Source organism: Phoca vitulina, unplaced genomic scaffold, assembly GCF_004348235.1.
Source record: "Phoca vitulina isolate PV1807 unplaced genomic scaffold, GSC_HSeal_1.0 scaffold9, whole genome shotgun sequence".
Classification (NCBI taxonomy): Eukaryota; Metazoa; Chordata; class Mammalia; order Carnivora; family Phocidae; genus Phoca; species Phoca vitulina.
Window position 1 is genome coordinate 58,959,001 of NW_022589712.1, and position 19,595 is coordinate 58,978,595.

Below are 19,595 nucleotides of genomic sequence, written 5' to 3' on the forward strand. Positions count from 1 at the left end.
CCAGGAGCTCAGATCTTGCCATGGAAGCCTGATGAAGTTTTATTAATGGATGACTATTTAAAAGCAAATAATTCTAAAGGAACTTCATCCTGAATGATTATTCTTCCAAATGCAAAGATCCACACTATGGTGCAGAATTACCATCCAGTAGAATCACTCTATTGTACATCTGAAACTAATATAACACCACATGTTAACCATACTGAAATTAAAATAAAAACTTAATAAAAATAGAATCATTATCCAGTTAGTAGTTATTTTTGCATGTATCAAAGGTACATTTTAATTCCTCAGTAGGACACAGGAAACAACACTCAAAACAAGGTACCATTCCCCACCCCCACCTCCAAGAAGCAACACAGAGCTAATGCATGTAGCATTTCCAAAACTAACACAAATGTGTGGATTTTGAGGTATTAAACACCTTTACTTATTCTTGTGGATTTATAGGCAATCTCCCTTCAAGGACTATAATATAATTTGGAAGGCTATTTCCCCCTGGGTGACTCTACCTGAAAGCTTTTGTATGAGAATTTGGTGATGGTTTATTGATGATGTGATGCTATTATGAAGGATCCTTCTACCCCCAGCTCCTCTCCTCATACCCACATAACAACCCTTTTCCCGGTTGGGGCTATAGGAAATGAGTAATGCTTAACCCATTTGTGTGATCAACTCACTTAAGCAGCTACTGTGAAATGTTAATCACAACTTTAATTTGTACTGCATTAGCATTTTGATTAACTTGTAGGCTTGCTAGCACACTTGAAGCGCTTTTACTCATAGTTACAGCTCGGAAATGACTTTTTGATTAATTAAGTTTGTTAGACAGCAGCTGAGCTTCCTGAATGCTAACCTTCTGGGGGTAAAAGTTCAGGAGAAAGTTACAGTGAACAACTGTTGCTATTGAAAAAGAGTCTTATAAATGTACTTATAGCATTTTAATTATTGATAAAATACTGTATCATTACTTGCAACTGACCTGAGCCTTTAAAGGAGTATGCCTTTCTGTCAAGAAAGCTTTTTTTTTTCAGGTTTTCCCATCATTGTAAAACTTCTGGGAGCCCTTGAACTACATAGTGCATTTTCTTTTTCTTTTTTTTTTAAGATTTTATTTATTTTTTGACAGAGAGAGAGACCACAAGCAGGGGGAGTGGGAGAGGGAGAAGCAGGCTTCCCGCTGAGCAGGGAGCCTTGATGCGGGGCTCGATCCCAGGACCCTGGGACCATGACCTGAGCCGAAGGCAGAAGCTTAACGACTGAGCCACCCAGGCACCCCCCATAGTGCATTTGCTAGCAGATGTCTAACAACTAATATTTTAACAAGCTGCTTTGGATGAATTTCCATAGTTTTTTTTGAATAAAACTTATATTTTAGAACAGTCTTAGATTTACAGAAAAGTTGCAAAGATAGTTCAGAGAGGGCCTACTCATCCCACACCTGGTTTTCCTGTATTATTAGCATCTTACATTAATAAAGTACATTTGTATTATTATTAGCATCTTACATTAATAAAGTACATTTGTCACAATTAATGAACCAATATTGATACATTATTATTAACAAAAGTCCATACTTAGAATTCTTTAGTGTACTTAATGTCCTTTTCCTTTTCTAGGATCCCATTCAAGATACCACATCACATTTAGTTGTCATGTCCTTAGACTCCTCTTGGCTGTGAGTTTCACAGACTTCCATTGTTTCTGATGATCTTCCCGTAGTATTTTGCATTCTCATGACATTCCATAAGTAGTCACTTGACTTCTCTAAATTAATGAAAATCTTTTTCTCTCATACTAGACTAAATAAATCTTAAACTCTGTCAGTGTATTATCTTTATGTCATCTAATTTGAACAGAAGTAGCAACATTATCTAGCCATTTCAGCCTTTGTCATGATCTTATTTTCATGTGGTTGTTGCAATCCCTATGCCACCAATAGATACACAAGGATGACTAGCAGGCGATGTGAGGAAAAAGAGAAAAAGTTCCTTAAAGAGAGGAAAGGATAAAGGGAGGAAGAGGAGAGGGAATAAGTCAGAATGCTAAGGGGGCTGTGGGTAGAGGAGCTGGTGCCTCATCTGTCCCACGCCAAGCCACAGAGCCTTGATGACACTGAGGACTAATTCACAGACTTTTCAAACTAAATTTAGAAATTTTTTTAAAATGGTCCTTAGAGCTTCTTTGTATTATCTGCCTCTTAATACCTCTTGATGTATATCAAATGATAGTTTTTCTTTTGGTGGTCAGCAGTTCTGTTTCCTTCCAACGCAGTTGACTTTAATTCAGTCACAGTACTCAAAGTTCCTATATTACCCTTGAATTGTTTAAATCCAGAATTCAGTTGGATTCCAAAAGATATGTAATGCCTGCCTATCAAATATTAAGATGTACTTATAACCAAATGATGGATTCAAATTTATTTAAAAATTTTAAAGTTTTTGAGAATTGTATTGATAAAATTCTTACAGAGACAGTAATTGATTAAACACCTAATTATTTTGTCTGGAATTTGTATTTTTCTGTTATGTAGGGGAAAAAGGTTAGACGTAAACCACTTTAAATCCTTCTTGAAATAAGTAAGACAGGGTAGGGGCGCCTCGCTGGCTCAGTCGGTAGAGTACGTGACTCCGAATCTCAGGGTCGTGAGTTCAAACCCTACATTGGGTGTGGAGCCTACTTAAAATAAAAAAAAAAAAAATTTTTTAATTTAATTTAAAAAAACAGGCCAAGGTCAATGTAAGTCATTCAAAGGTAATGGAATATTGTGTAATGAACACAGGTAATTGATTGGAAAACCAAGATCAAGTCTTAATTTCACTTGTGACTGGTGTGATTACATACCACTGAACACCTGTGAGCTTCCATTTCTCCATCTGTGAAAGGAGGACGGTACTAATGCCTGCCTCATACTTGGTATTGTTATGGATTAAAGGTGAGCTATTTAATACGAAAGTGTATTATAGTCTGTGCACTATTATACAAATATTTTACTCACACCATATATGCATACTGTCTATATAGCTTGACTTTAACTATATAATTCACTGTTTGGAACTTTTAATAATTGAATGAAATTTTATTTGCCATAATATTTACAGAGATATGTTGTCAAGCTTCTATTTTTAAGTATAGTCTATAGTCGCAGAAGACAAGAAAATAGCTCTAGATTTGATAAATCTGTCCTTTGCAGAAGCAGTAATGCCACCATGAAAATGTGGTTGAATTTAAATGCTAAGACCAAGCCTGATATGCTTAGGGAATTCTTGAAATTGATTCAAAATAAATGTTCAGGACATGAGTTGGTTTCAAGTCACAGAGCATGCCTTTGGCTCCAGGACTCCTAGAGCCTAAAAAATTTTTCCAGAAAGCATCCATTTTCTAAACTCTAATTTTTTTATTATTTTAGGAGTGAGGGGTGGGGTTGATTTTTGTAGTTTGTGGTGGTGGTGGTTTTACCTTGGCATAAAGCCAGGTACTTCAGAAGTTCTTGAGTTCTTACCTGGACTTCTCACCTGGCTTCCTAGTGATCAGTTAAAATGTGTTAAAAACAAAGCTCATCACCTGCTCTCCTATAAACAAATGACAGCTCCACAGTTTCTATTAATTATGATAAGGTTTTAATTGTAGCATAATTTTATAAATGAATACAGTGCTAGAAATTATATTTCCATTTTGTCACAGCTGGAAATGGCAAAGAATTCTCAATCATCAATCAATTGAAGTTCATGCCCACTTAGTAGGAGAAAGTTTCATACACAGTCAGTGCCCATCCATTTTTCCCAATACTTAGAATCATCCTAGTTTTGCCCTGTAAGTAGCATGCCAAGTAGAAAATGGATGTGAGGTAAAGGGGAATTAAGCATTTGCCTAATGTTAATGCTAAGCTGGTAAAGAATGTCCAGAGTTCTATCTCCTCAGTGTACTAAAAACCAACTTTGTTGTTGAGCATTAGATCTCTGTAAGGGACTTTGAGGTGAGTTGGGGAACTGAGCCATGATCTCCAGCTGCTACCAAAGTCAGCCCCACTCTGGGGAGGAGCAGATGCTTATTAGCCTTTATCTCTGAGGAAGACTGCTATAAAAGACAGTGAGACACAGGGAATCCATCCTAGGCTCAGTCATGCAGAGGTATGTCAGTACAGGCTATTAGGACCCTCAAGTCCATTTACCTGGACCATCCCCTGGCCTTAGCTTCTTTAGGTATGTACCTCTGAACAGTAACACTGGCTTGCCCACTCACACTGAGATCCAAGCCCACATCCTCCAGTTTGGTCTGAACCACAGGGACGGCCGTTAGCCTTTTCCCCTGGCTCTTTTGTATTTGGACACCCCTCCTGAGGAACTGTTTTGCCCATTCCATGCACCTGCTCTTGACCTTGCATGCGCTGCCCTTCAAAGCCCTATACTACTAAGTGCAGAAATCAACACCAAAAGGCCCAAAGGAAATCCCTGTTAGAAAGAATGGACTATTTTAGGGTGTCCTTTTCATCATATCATAGAAAAACTTTAGAAATAGGCACTTGTTTGTTTAAGATTTACTATGTTCCAGGCAGTACATTGTACCCTCATAGCATCCCTATAAGGAGGTTTAATACCCCTTTTATAAATGACAAGTCTAGCAGAGTAGGGTTAAGAGATTTCCCCAGATTCACATAGTAAGTGGGACAAAATTAGGACTCAAATCTATGTCCGTTTGACACTAAAAGCTTGGAATTTTTTTCTTCGGCAAGTATGCAATAACTTAGGCAGGATGTTGTTATCATCATTGTAATTGGGTTTTTACCAGTATTCCTCAGAAAACAAATATTTCTTGAGGGCACTGGGCTAGAGTTAACAGACTATTTCAGATTCTTGCCATCAAGAAATCTATAGTTTAGAGGGTACATGTGTAAACAGAGAATGACAATAGGATAATGGTGGCATGTGTCAAGAGCAGCAGACTCACAGGAAAAGAAAGAAATGTCTGCAGTCCATCTGGAAGAATCAGGGAGCCTTCACAGTAAGAAGTAGCATTTGAGCTAGACATGAAGGATGAATGGGAATTTCCCAGGTAAACAGGTAAAGCAGAATTTGCAAAAAGAGAACATAAGGAGCAAGGGCAAATGTGGAGAAATGGCAGTAATTTAGTGTTGCTATATTAAGTGTGCAGGGAGGAAGGGGCCAGAGTGAAAAGCTAGGACCAGCTAGATCACAGAACAAAACTGTTGTGCAGAGAAGTGCTAGCTTTGTCCTCTACATGGTGCGAAGCCATTGAAGAAATTTGAGCAGACAAATGACATGATCCGTGTCACCTCTCTGATAATTTACTTTGGTAACCATATAAACTATGGATTGAAGAAAAATTAGGTGAGAATGAAAATAAAGGGTTAGTTGTATTATTCCAGGTGAGAGTTGTTGAAGGTCTGCACTAAGACAGTGATGGGGGGAATGGGGGTGTGGAGCAGAGAAAACAGACCCGACAAGGGAGTGATTGAGCAGAGAGCAACATTTCATTCACCACATTTGGGTAGTTGCAAAACCTTTTTTCCTCCCAGATTCTTGGTCTCTCTACCTGCTTTTCTCTAAATTAAAACAAGACAAATAATAGTTTTCAATTCATGACATGGCTTTTCATTTACTTCATGTAAGCAATCACTTTGTATGATTTTTTACATTTTCACATCTGGATCATACAATGAAAAATTGTGGGGAACGCTCATAAATTTTATGAAATCTTTCAACTTCATCATGAAAACTTCAAAGTTAAAAACATATGGTCCATCCATCCCGCTCTTCTTGTATGTGAGCTTTTGGTCTGGAATTTATTTCCAGTCAAGTTATAATGTAAAATCACAAGTAAAATCGCCATAGTTACCCCACATTACAACTTCTAACACTATCATGATACTGCATTAGATATGATTATTCATTTCTTTTTTCTTTTCTCTTGCCTTACAGAACTCAAGAGTTGTGACTTATGAACTAATGCTTTTTTTTTATCATGATCTTTTTGTCTCATATACTTCAAAGAAAGGCAAAGCATTTTAATCAGCTCTACAGAGAAATGGGAAGAATGGAAGCGGATTTTCCCTAGATTGATAAACATGTACATTCATACATGTATACACATTGATATGCACACATATAAATATATCTATTATTCCAGTATGAGGCTTTATCATATATGGTAGACTCATGGGTGCTAAAACCCAGTTTGACCATTTTATCACATTAATCATGATAGCCAGAAATGTTGATCCATTTCCCTCTACTGTATATAAAAAGACAACAGATTAGTTGGGCCAGATGTTTTTTAAACAATTTTACTTTTTGTTAAATGAGAGGACACAGAATAGGAAATTCAAAACTTAGAAGGAAAATGTGTCCACCTCCGCCGTACTAAGTAGTATGACAAATTAATTTTGCCAGCATAATATGCCTTAAAAATTATTTTCAAAAATGTTCTAATAGATTTATACAACATTTTATAAATATTTTGTTGGTGATGAGCTGTTTGCCATTATACTGTCATTTTCAGCACTTACTAGGTATATCTCATTTCTCTTCATCTCTTCATTTCCCCAAAACAAGACAGTACACTCCTCAAACTGTATAAAGTAGCTGCCTCAGATCATGATATTAACTTATGTGTCTTTAAGTCAGCATTCTCCAGAATCTAATTTAATTGAAATAGCTTTGCCTGTGTAAACTTCTCCTTTGTTTAAATAAGATTTCACTGTTTAGTTTTGCCTTAAGCAAATGCAGCCGTTTGTTTGTCCATAAAACATTAGATTAAATGTATAGACTAATATGAATAGCTTCTCATCATTCCACTTGGACAACTGGCGGTTGCCCCATTTTTAAGTATGTAGTGTAGTATGTTTATTGAAAACCAGGGCTCTATCTTCAGCCTGCTTTTGGGGGGAAATAAATTTTTGGCAAGAAAACCTATTGCCTTACCATTGTTGATATTAAATTTGGAAAAGACCTCCTGAGATTCACTCTTCAGATGCAGCTTCTAATGCTTTTGATACAGTGAATTATATAGGTATTTGTTTGTAAAATACGCTGCGTTTTTCTCTTTGTTTTATTACTGGTTTCCATTATAACCTGGCTATATTTGCTACCCTAAAAAAAGCTAAATATTTGGCACTTTATAGGAAGTAATGTGTAACAAATGCTATTGGGAGTTTTAGTTCGGTCCTTCCAATCCAACTGTGGTTTGCTTTCTGGTTTTCATTTTGATTGTAGTAATTTAGAGGTATAATGCTTATTTTATGTTTGTTTGTTTTCTGTTAAGGTTAACATGAGATCCCCAATGGAGAAGGGAAGTGCCATGGTATTCTTATAATACGTGCATTTTTTTTTCCCTGCTCAGGCAATGCTGGATGTGGCTGCAAACCAGGGCTGGCTGGTGACTGCCCTGAATATCACCAATCTGGTTCAGATGGTGATCCAGGGTCGGTGGTTAAAGGACTCTTCTCTTCTTTCAGTACCAAACATAGAACACCACCATCTTCACGTTTTCAGGTAATAGTTGTAATTTTCAAAGTAATTGGCTTTTTTAATTTCAAAAATAATATATTCTTTACCTGTGTTGTCACTTGAATTTCATGTTGTGCCTACGATATTGATTCTTTACAGTGAAAATGCCTGTTTCCCAGAGGGAGACATGGCCTGTGATATAAGGGTCTCAGTTGGAATTTGATCATCTACCACAAGCTCAATCACAATTCATTTTAACCTTCTCTTGTTTTCTATTTGCAACATTACATACATTTCTATTTTAACTGCATTTATTCCTTTACAATATCAGCCTTTATTTTAAAATATGTTATGAAAATGCTTTGTGATGTAACCAAAATAAATGACCAGTTTCTCTTATTGCAGAGTAGATTTGAGGGATCTGAAATCCGTAGTCAAAGGTAAATTGTACAAAATCTACAAAATGTCCAAAACTGGGTAGTTACATATACTAGCAGCTCGAGATAGAACCCGTACTAAAAAGAAGGGTTTATATTATCATCAGATTATTTAACCTGTAGGTCCTGTGTACATATCCGCAAATATTTTAGCAAGGAAAAGAACAGTACATATTACAAGTAAGGTTGGCAGTGTCTAGATGAAAGTGTTGGTTTCACACCAGTGTTTCACTTCACTTGAGAGACGCTTTGCAGCTACAATGTTGGTTCACAGTCATGTAGACAAACAGAACAGGTTGCCATCATGTACCCACTTCCTCTTGTCAGCTAGACTAAGGGGTGCACTCATTTGAGGCATCTAGTTACAGATGCCAACCAGAACTTCACACACACACGAGGGTCTCCTCAGAAAGTCCCTCAGTTGGACTCAAGTGTACTGGGTTCCAAGGCAGTCATTTCCATGGTGCTTGAGTGAGTCCCCACCGTGGGATGTCCTGGAAACTAGAAGGCACGTTCAGAGAGTGAGCCATACCAGCAGCAGGTGGCATGAGGGGAAAAGCAGACACCTCATGGCTGCAGTTCAGTTTCAGGAACCCTTCCAATATGGTTCTAAAAGTTATGGGAGTTGGGTTTCAACAGTAAAGTAGGTACGTAAGGGTACTGTTGCAACACAGCACGCAGATCTGTTTTGGAAAGCTGCTTGGGGTCTAGGAGATTTGATCCAGTTCTTTGCTGTCACCCTGAGAAGCACTATAGTTATATGATTTCAATTGTATTTTTCTTCTTGCTATATAAACAGGAAATAGAAGGTAAGATTTAGGTGGACTATGTTCTTGGGGCTCTGGCACTATTGTGCTATAAATCTCAAAGATTCCCAAAATGTACTTTTAATTGTATGTTCCCAACAACTTAAAAATGAAAACTTTATTCAGGTAATTATATTAGAGACATTTGCCTGCATCCATTAAAAAGACATACCAGGGCTCTAGTTCTGTGCTTTATCCACATGGAAGCACTAGTATACATTAGTGCCCTCCTATAGAAACTCACCCCTATCTGTAAACCCTAAGTAGTTACTGAGCTCACATTTGATTTACACATCTTACGTCATCATAGCCATACTGCCTTGGATTGATATATTAGAGAATGCTGGCTGATTTTGAAACTTAATGATAATGGCCTTTAAAAAGTTGGATAGCAGTCTTAATTTTAAAAAACTGTCCTCCTTAGGTAAGTTTACCTCATTAGGTAAACTTTCAGATCCTTCAAATCTACTCTGCAATAAGAGAAACTGGTCATTTATTTTGGTTTAGATCACAAAGCACTTTCATAACATCTTTTAAAATAAAGGCTGATATTGTAAAGGAATAAATGCAGTTAAAATAGAAACCATCAGGAATTCTCATTTGTGCCATGAAAGAATTAGTTGGTTAATGTTGATATTATTTCTCAGGAAATGGAGCCCAGGTATAAAGGGCGTACGTGGTGGGGGCCATGGCCTCATCGATTGCCTTCCTGAACTGATCCATGCCTGTGGAGGGAAAGACCATGTATTCAGCTCCATGATGGAAAATGAGTTACCAGCTGTAAAAATGAAGCAGGTCAGGCCATTGTTTCTGTGTTTCACAGCTTCCTTATTCTGTCTGGGAAATTATACCAAGAGTTTTCTAACTTAAAGCATTGGTTTTGGAGTCAGATTCACCTGGGTTTAAATTCGGTCTGCCATTTACTGTGATTATGAACATGGACACATCATACTTGTCTCATGAAGTTTTGTGAAAATTAAGCAGGATATTATTATGTCAACTGCTTTATGCAGTTCCTAATATAGAACAGAGTCCAATAATAATATTAAAAATAATTACAGTAACAATAATTAGTAGTAGCATTGACATTATTGGAAGTTGATTCAGTATAATGCTGTTAAAGAAGCTTAACAGCCTACAGTAGCTTGTCCATCACTAGGCCTACAGTAGCTTGTCCATCACTAACTAGGCTGCATTCCCCACTTGGGTATAAATTTCAGTTGGGTAGATTTTCATGTAGTTCTCTCAGTTACATTCTTATACCCTCCCTTTTTATTTTAATCACTTTATTGTTCCTAGATTCTAAAGTATTTCTTTAAGTAAACTTCTTATTTGTATACCATGTAACTTAGATAGAAAGCTAAATCTATGTTGTAAAAGACAACATAGGTCATTTCTCCAAACCGTCTTTGGAAAGGCCAAAAATATGAATGAACGATGCCAGAAATATTTGGCATATATAGACTTTTAAGTCTTAAGTAGTTTCACCCTAAACATGTCAAACATTCAGGATTTATGACATAATTAACATATTGACTTGCAAATGCAGCTATTAAAGAAACTTCTAAACCACATCATTCTTTTTTTTCCAGTGGAACTTAGTTTTGAGCAACTTAGAAATAAGTATTACAGGCATTAAAGTCTGATTGTTCAATTTCTGTTGAACTCAAAATTGGCACAAAAAACAACTTAAATAGTCATAATAAGTGCCTATCTTTCTAACTAAATTACCATCAAAATTATGAATAAAAACAATGTATTTAAACCAAAACAAGGCTTCTGTTAGCAACAACAGATTTCTAACCTAACATACACTGATTTCAAGCCAAGTTTTAGATGTGATGAAAAATTAGAACATTGTTATAATTAGTTCAGGGAGAACTCAGAAGTAAACTTACTTAATTTATTTGCATAAATTGCCATTCTGTTATCTTTAAAACCAAATGCAAATTGGCTCAGTCTGATATGATGATGGTTATTTGGCTCAAAAGTGCTTCAATTTGCAGAGCAATCTGGTGTCGGCTCTGCAGTGAGGCGATCCCAGGTAACATACAAATCCTGAATTATTCCAGAAATTAGTATGTTTAAAGCATCAATTTAAGTGCTAATTGCAGTAGTAATGAGAAAAAGCAGTACGACTGTGAGATTTGCATCTTCTACCCCATCAGTATGCCTGGAACGGCTGCTGACTGGCAGAGGATTTGGCTGCTAATTAAATAATTGTATGCATGGCAGTGCTCTTGCCTGATTCAATAGATGAAGATTAATCCTCAGATAAATATGTTTGGCTGGTATTGAAATGTCTTAGCAGTTTCTTTAAAAATAGCTTATGTTTTTTTTTATATATATGTGTGTGTGTATGTATACATACACACACCGAACAAATATATGTATACACAACAAGGATGAAAAATAATAATATCAAGTGCTACAAAAAAGAACACATATATATAAAAACCAGATCTGACTTTTGGGAGCCTTGTAAAGTAAAATCCCAACGAGTTGCTAATAACTGAAAACATCTCTTGGTAACTAATTTAATAGTACAAGTAAAGAAACATGAAGTCTTGCTTTATGCAGTAAATGTTACTTGTGTTGTCTCACAAAGTTAAATGCTTTACAGAAATTGTGTGTTTAAGTATCCCCTTGATCACTTTTCTACTCTGGCCAGGCTTAGAACATCAAGTGGTATACCGTCTGTCCTCAGTGACTATTGGTTCTAACAGGGGATAGGCTGTTACCTTGAAGCACAGTGTAGACCATTCTGTAGACCAATAGCTTGACTATTTCAAGATCTATTCCAGACATAATTTCAGATTCACAAGACAAGTTATAGGATTGTAGGTGGATTGAAAATTTGCATTAGATTCACATTTTTTTTAATTCCTAAGGGGTAGTTTGATTCATCAGGGCTACTTCATTTCAATTAGGTATACTAGGCAGCAGTAAAGTCTTAGCAATCAGAACATCAAAGCCTATAAGGAAATCTATGGTATGTAGTTAAGAAAGAAAAGAAAATACAAAATTAAAGGATTCATGCACTTTTAAAAACTAACTTAGAAGGTGATGACTGATAAAACCAATTTATTGAGTTTTCTTGACTGATAGTGATATTCTAAATAATTATAAATGTTAGGAAAAGGTGACAATGTTATGTGATAACATTAAGTTTATTTTGTTACATCCTTTCTGTAGACTTAGAAATTCCTTTGTTCATTCATTTGATAAAGGTGAGCACTTGCTATATGTATACTGATTTCTCAAAATGTCTTTCAATTTAAAGAGCAAGAATAAAATCTGTAAAATATTTTCTATCCCCTTAATATGCATCATTTTAACTGGTATTCTCAATATAATGCCAAAAATACATATTTATTTCTAGAAGGACCCTAGACTTACAGGGTTCCTTGTGATATATAAACATATAGAAATGTTTTCCTTTCAGAATAAATTTGGAATATGGACAAAAAAATCATTTTGTACAGTAAATAGTCAATGAATGATGCTGAGTGACATCAACAATTGCATCACAACGTTTGTTTTTTTTTTCAAGTTGTCTTTATATCCCCCAGTAATGCTCTCTGCCTTAGAAATCACATACATGTTAGACCAGATGCTTCTCTAAAGCAAACCAGCTCAAAAACAAACATTTTTTTTAAACTTATTGTTTAGTATAGTCAATAGCCACTCAATATCTAGGTGGGATTTATAGTGAAGGAGTCATGTGACAAGTTTAGCAAATGACTAATAGTTTTTTAGTGGCTTTTAAAAGGACTTTAAACTAAATTTTTGTAAACTACAAAAATTAAAAGCACTATTTTTACCCACAAACAAATGAGTACAAAAAAAACCTGGGAAATCTGAATAAGAACTGTGGATTGTGTCAGTGTCAATATCCTGTATTAATATTGTACATTAGTTTTGAAAAATGCTGCCATTGGGGAAACTGGGGAAATGGTGCACAGGATCTCTCTGTATTATTTCTTATAACTGCACTGAATCTAGAATGAATCTCAAAACAAAGAGGTGGATTTTTTTTCAAAGTAGTTTCTTAATCACTGCATTTCACATTAACCCTTCCTTACTATCTTTTCTTCTGTTTTTTATTCAGGCATGGAATTTCTTATCCCGCTTGCCAGTGATAGATGTTGGCTTAAGTGTTAAAGGCTGGTGGGATGACTCAGAGGAGGGACATGGTGAACTCTCTATCACAACTCTGACTTCAGACAAACGAAATGACAACAGGTGGATCAAATTGCACGCTGATCAAGAGTATGTGCTTCAAGTCAGCTTGCAGAGAGTCCACTTTGGGTTCCACAAGGTATAGTGTTTGGTTTCCATTCTCAAATGCTTCACACCAGATCCCGGCATGTGCCACCACACATATCTTTTATATTACTAATGTGTCCGTGTCATTCATGAATCCTGCTTTCTCAACTGGCCTTAAGCGGTGAGAGTCAGTCTTCTGGAACCAGTCAGTTCTCCTCATGTGCCATTTTTCAGCCCCAGAATATGCACCTTACATAATAATATCTTGCCTGGAGTACTGTTCTCATATGGTCTGTCTACTCAGCCCTGCAGAATTTCCTGGAATTTGGAGTACAGATTCTCTGGCCCTACTTATCAGACTGGCTGTATCAGAATCTCAGAGGGAGAAATCTCAAGATCTGTACTTGTACCCAGCATCCCAAATGATTTTTAAGGTCATTAAGGTTAGAGAAGCACTGCCTAGGGGCACTTTGAGACATAGAAACCACATGTAGCTAGGTGCACAGGAGGGCAAAGCTTTCCCCCTCAGCTCCGTGAGTTTGAATAAGACACTAAAGCTTTCCTGTGCCTCGGTTGCCACATCTTCCTGCTTCCTTCGCTGGAACATACACGACAGCGCTTCTGTCAGTGTTCATAAAGGCCACATGTTCATTTTAAATTACTCTTGTCTTTGCTGTTACCTGTGACACAGAAACTTAAACATTTGTCCCTCTAAGAATATTAGTATAGCGCATGTGGGCAGATTGGTTTTTAGTACCATAATAATTGAAATAAAGAATTTGTCTTTTTTTTTAACACTTTTTTTTAAATTTTATTATGTTAATCACCATACATTACATCATTAGTTTTTGATGTAGTGTTCCATGATTCATTGTTTGCGTATAACACCCAGTGCTCCATGCAGAACGTGCCCTCCTTAATACCCATCACCTGGCTAACCCATCCCCCCACCCCCCTCCCCTGTAGAACCCTGTTTGTTTCTCAGAGTCCATAGTCTCTCATGGTTCGTCTCCCCCTCCGATTCCCCCCCCCTTCTGTTTTGGCCCATGCTGTCAGTGGCACTCCCATGTCTAAAATAAGCCCTCAGATTAAGGAGGGCACGTGATGTGAGGAGCACTGGGTATTATACACAACTAATGAATCATTGAACCCTACACCAAAAACTAATGATACACTACTCTGTGTTTGCTAATTGAATTTAAATTTAAAAAATAAATAAAATAAAATAAAATCAGCCCTCAGGAATGAGGTTGTGGTTCATGAGGACTGCCCACTCTGTTTCAAACACAGAATGGTCAGGAGCTTTCTGTCGTTACATCTTTTTAGCCCTGTGCCTTCGGGTCTCATCTCATTTAATTTCTAATTCTAAAAATCAGTCAGTGTAAGTATGAACTGATTGGCCTCTGATATTTCAGAGGCTTTAATGTGAGCATTTTTATATGATCTAATTTATCCCAGCTTACAAAAAAAATAGTAATAATCATACAGATAAAATCATGGGGAAAAAAGTAAGATTTTTCTACCTTACTATTACTACTTAAAATTAGATTTAATCATACTAGAAAAACTCTCAATTTCTTTCTAAATGCTGTAAAAATGCATTGCTCTCAGACTTCTCTTTTAAAATGTCTTAAGTATAGCATCTCCCTCTAGAATGTTTAATGATGTCTGATTGAGAGCAGGTCATTATTAGTAAATTTTATGCCATAATGTCATTGTCTTAAAGAATCACTAAAATAATCTCGGATTTCATAAAATCCATCTAAAGTAAAGACTTCAAGTGCTGCCATTATGGTGATGTAGGTTCTTGGATTGTGGTGATTAATGTATTTTACATATTGCTTGGCTTACAATTTCCCATTCCTCAAAGAAAGGATTTTTTAATATTGCCATATTAGAATATATGCTTTTTTATGTGAGTTTTATTCTTGGGTCAAGGGAAGGTATTTATATTATATAGTACTTATTATCTTGAGTTCCATGGTCTAGTCTTGATTGTCTTTTTTCCCTAGGTATCAGTTTCTTGTGAATAAGGCTTTGGAAGATTTGGTTAACATGATTGTATCTCAATTCGTTCATCTGCAAATGGGGTATTAATATCACTTATAAGAATGATGTGAGAATTTACTAATTTGATATGAAGATTCAGGGCTTTCTGTTCTAACTGAGCCAAATATTCTGGTGGTTATAGGCACAAAGTAGTATCTATAATGTGCTTCGAGAGTCCTGAAAAATGGTAGGTGATAGCATATCAAAGACACCAAACCAGAAAATTTAAAACATCCCAGATAGATAAACTGAACCATATAGATTTATGGCCTTCAAGGAAAACAGCTTAGCCTTTTAACCACAACCAAGGAGCATAGAAAGTCTAGACATTATTAATGGTTTATCTTTTTTTTTCCTGGTTTACAGGGAAAGCAAGACAGCCACGCAGTTACTCCCCGATTTCCCAAATTAAAAGATGAAGGATGGTTTTTGATATTAGGAGAAGTGGACAAGAGAGAACTTATCGCTTTGAAAAGAGTAGGATATGTTCGAAATCATCACGTTATTTCCATTTCTTTTTATACCCCTGAACTACCTGGAAGGTAAGCAGAATCTCACCACCAGAGTTCTGAAAGAATTAAAGATGTCTGTGGTTTTACGTTTTGTTCTGTTTTTATGTTTTAGGTATATCTACACACTGTATCTCATGAGCGACTGCTACCTTGGCCTGGACCAGCAATATGACATTCATCTCAACGTCACACCGGCGAGCATTTCCACACAGGTCAACGAGGAGGTCTCTGAGGCCTTGACTGACCTGAAAGTGAAGTAACCTGACCCGAACAGTCCGTTTGAGAGAAGTGGTTAAGCAGTCTGGCTGTTCATTCATCTAGACAAAGTCGAATTACTTGATGTCTGCCTTGGTGGAATCAACTTCTGACCTCACGACACCCAGAAAATCGACAGCGGCCACAGGATTGGCTCCAGCGACACAAAGCCAGCTGAGGTGGCCTTTTCACAAATGTTGCCTTTTTTAGTGTTGTCTTCATGGGTTTCTTGGTATGTGAAATGAACACGAATGTAGGAGAACCTTTGTGTATATTGAGATGAGATTTAGGAATTACCCATCAAATTTTGCATCTCACAGTGTAATGTTTACAGGAATGTTGGTTTGTTTTTTTCTAAGGGAAACTACGCTGAGGTGTGACAGTGTTAGGATTTGTTGGAACAGATTTCTAACCCTGCAGCATAAAACACATAAGAGAAATCTGTATGGAGGCACATAATGTGGGTTGTTAGCAAAATTTATACTTGGATCGCATGTAGTTTCAAGAATTTCTTACAGTCAAAAATGTTAATAATATATGATGTAAAATTATATTGCAGAGCCCAGTGATGATAAAGACAAAAGTATATCCTGATCTTAGAAAATGTAGATACTGTAACTGGTGGAAATAAAATATTGAGTGTGCCACTTCAAGACAATCTGCTTCAATTCTCTCTCCTGCTTCCTTCCCATTTATTCCCCCTTACTCTTCTCTTCTTTTCACGACCTCTACTTCAAGACTACGCTTCCATTCTCTTTCTGATATATTTATTTACACAAGGAGAGAAGTACAGTCTAATTCGTGTTGTAACATGGACAGACCACACAGTACAACTCCTCATCCTTATGCTTTCCAAGACAGGTCTGAGGCAAACACAGAACATTTTCAACCCCTACAGGTAGGTTTTCACTTGTGATAAAGGAAGTGTCTCTATGTCCATACAGTTTCCATTTCAAAAAATACTTTTTTCAAACTATGATGTTGTTAGAATCCCATGTCCATATAATAATATACAGTCTAGTGGAATGAAATTCTATCCTTGGAAAGTAATTTCAGTTGTTCCTGGTCCTGTAATGAATTATTTTAAAATACTTTCCAATGTAACCACCTCAAGTACTAGAATTTTAAAGTTTTTCATAAACTGGAATATATTGCTTTTGTGTACTCCTTTTCCATGCTGAAAAATAATAATAATAAGGGCGCCTGGGTGGCTCAGGTCATGATCCTGGAGTTCTGGGATCGAGTCCCGCATCGGGCTCCCTGCTCAGCAGGGAGTCTCCTTCTCCCTCTCCCGCTCCCCCCTCTTGTGCTCTCTCTCTCTCTCATTCTCTCAAATAAATAAATAAAATCTTTTAAAAATAGTAATAATAATAATAATAATAAAATAAGAATGAATAAAAGTGGGGTGGGGAGACCAGGCATGCACTTTACAAAATTAAATCTGAATAACTAATAGGAAGATACTGAAGTCCAGTGGGTACGAGGGGTCTGAAGGGCTCTTGTCTCAGAAGTTTACTTCACATAAAGAGTTATTTCTGCTTTTCCTACAGTGGCTTATTTCCTAATTGAAGTTCATACCTTAACCACTGTTTTTGTGGAATTAAATGAAAATGAAAGATTATAGACAAATGGTCACCAATCTACAGGAAGCTGAGGAGAAACAGTCTCATTGTCTTCATGTTTATCAGCATCATTCCTTTTTGTTGAGAGACCATGCAGGTGTGGGGAGGTAGGAGATCTACTTCACTGGACATGTGACACAGGACATAAGAGCAATAAGAAAGAATTTCTGTTCTGTCCCTCAGAGAGAGGGAAAAATAATGTGACTGATTAAATTCTAAAATTAAAAGTGATTAGTTTGCAATAAGGTGCAGAAGACACCAGTGAGGCAAGGTGTGCCTGGATAGAAACGTTCCATTCCCAGTGAGTGATGAACACTATTTGTCCACGGCTTTATTCTCGCTCATTACTCAACCAAAATGTTAGTGTTAAGTGTGCATTCTAACAGGACATGTGCCAACATAATCAGACTAATTTCATATTCCATTTTATATTCCTCTGGATTTCATCAAGTTCAAATAATTGAAATGCCAGTCAGATACTCATTCTAGGTAGTATGTTGAGTACTCTGATACCCACCTGAATCAGAGACATATCCTGCCCTTAAGGCAGCCTGGTGATGAAAATAAGAGGTAGTTATAATAAAAGTAATTGCAGCAGTGAGATATTATTTTAAAAAATCATGAAAGGACATGTAGGCTGAGATTTGAAGATGATTAGAATTGTGAAGGCAGAGATGAAAGAACATTCCAGGTAGATCAGCATTAACAAAAGCTCTGAGATAGCCCCATCTCTAGGAAGTCCAGTTGGTCTGCCTTTTCAGAAACATGAAAGGGATCAGTAGGCAAGAAGGATGGAAAAATCTGGAATGACCTTGAGTTAGAGGGTAAGGACAGCAAGTCTTATGTGTATACAGTACAATTCCTTGGCAGGTCACCACAGAAGATTATGACAACGGACCTTCTGAGAGTGGAACAGAGAAGTGGAGACATGAGCTAGCCGGGAGTGTGGGAAGGCATGCATCTGTACCTGTGGTGGATAATGCATACTAAATACTGACAAGAAGCCCAGGAAGTGAGAACCAAATCAAGAGTTCTGGCTCTGTGGATAGTAGGTCATTAATAGTAGATTGTTAAGAGAATAATTTCAGCAAAATGGGGAAGGAGGAAGCTCAGGTAAGGCCTGAGTGGGCAATGAGAAAGGAGAGGCAGTAAGTTCCACAGACTTCACTTAGCAAAGGTCTAATGAGATGAAGTGTGTGGTGGGATAGGGTGGACATTAGTTGGAAGAATCAGAAAGCCCCTGCAACTTCCATTCCTTACATATACATTACTACCATTGAACTGAAGCTAAAATTCTTCACCCACACTCCCAAAAATACTTGGGTTGTTCTTCAGTCTTATCCCTGTTCTCCCTCAGGGCAAAGTGGATTCGTTCTCTTGCAAACAGGTCCTCTTGTTTCTTGTTACATTTAGGAACAATTGAAATTCAAGTGTCAGAAACAATCCCACATCCCTACAACCCCAACATAAGAATGCAGGACCTTCAGCCCCAACAATGAGTTGACATGGATAAGGAACCGTTCTCTGTGTATACTTTCCAAATTCCATGGTCAGCTTTTTGATGGGAAGAGGATACAGTGACGGGATATTTAGTCACCAAAAATGATCTGTTTCCTCTTACCTTCACACACACAGATGATGCAACAGTGAAAATCTACAAAATAAGCCCTCGTCCTCAAGTTTTGACATTCCCTTCTAGTAAACTAATTCAGTAGCCTAGAAAACTCCCCAAGCACATTCTTCACACACACCTCCAGTTGCTCAGACCAAAAACCTTGGAGTCATTCTGACTCCCCTTTTCTCCCAACTCACACCAATTTGCCCACAAACCCTTTTAGCTTTTCCTTTAAAATCTATCCAGAATCCAACCATCTTTATTGCTACCATCCTCATCCACATCACATCCTCCTGCCCGGCCTCCATACTGCTACTCTTGCCCCTTATAACATTTTCTCTCAACAACTAACATCCTTTTGAAAGGTTTAAGTCTGATGATTAGCCTGCTCTGCTCACAATCTTCCAAAGCCTTTCCATCAGAAGAAAAGCCAAACTCTTCACAGTGCCTACAAGGTACTGCATGGTCTTCGCCTCTTCCCCTAACTACCCCTGACCTCATCTCCTCACTCTCCCGCTTGCTCACTCCTCACCAACCAGAGTGGTCACCTTGCTGTTGGTGAAC

The 19,595-nt window shown here is 37.2% G+C and overlaps 1 protein-coding gene across 1 annotated transcript in view; it reads left to right on the plus strand.

Moving 5' to 3' along the window:
- The window catches only part of ASCC3 (activating signal cointegrator 1 complex subunit 3), a 366,263-nt gene extending 349,816 nt beyond the window's left edge, over nucleotides 1-16,447 (plus strand). The window contains exons 38-42 of the mRNA XM_032408161.1: nucleotides 7,360-7,511; nucleotides 9,357-9,504; nucleotides 12,821-13,030; nucleotides 15,394-15,569; nucleotides 15,652-16,447. Coding sequence (XP_032264052.1) covers nucleotides 7,360-7,511; nucleotides 9,357-9,504; nucleotides 12,821-13,030; nucleotides 15,394-15,569; nucleotides 15,652-15,799 — 834 coding nt within the window. The 3' untranslated portion in view covers nucleotides 15,800-16,447. The remainder of the gene's footprint in view (nucleotides 1-7,359; nucleotides 7,512-9,356; nucleotides 9,505-12,820; nucleotides 13,031-15,393; nucleotides 15,570-15,651) is intronic.
- Nucleotides 16,448-19,595: the final 3,148 nt, after the last annotated feature.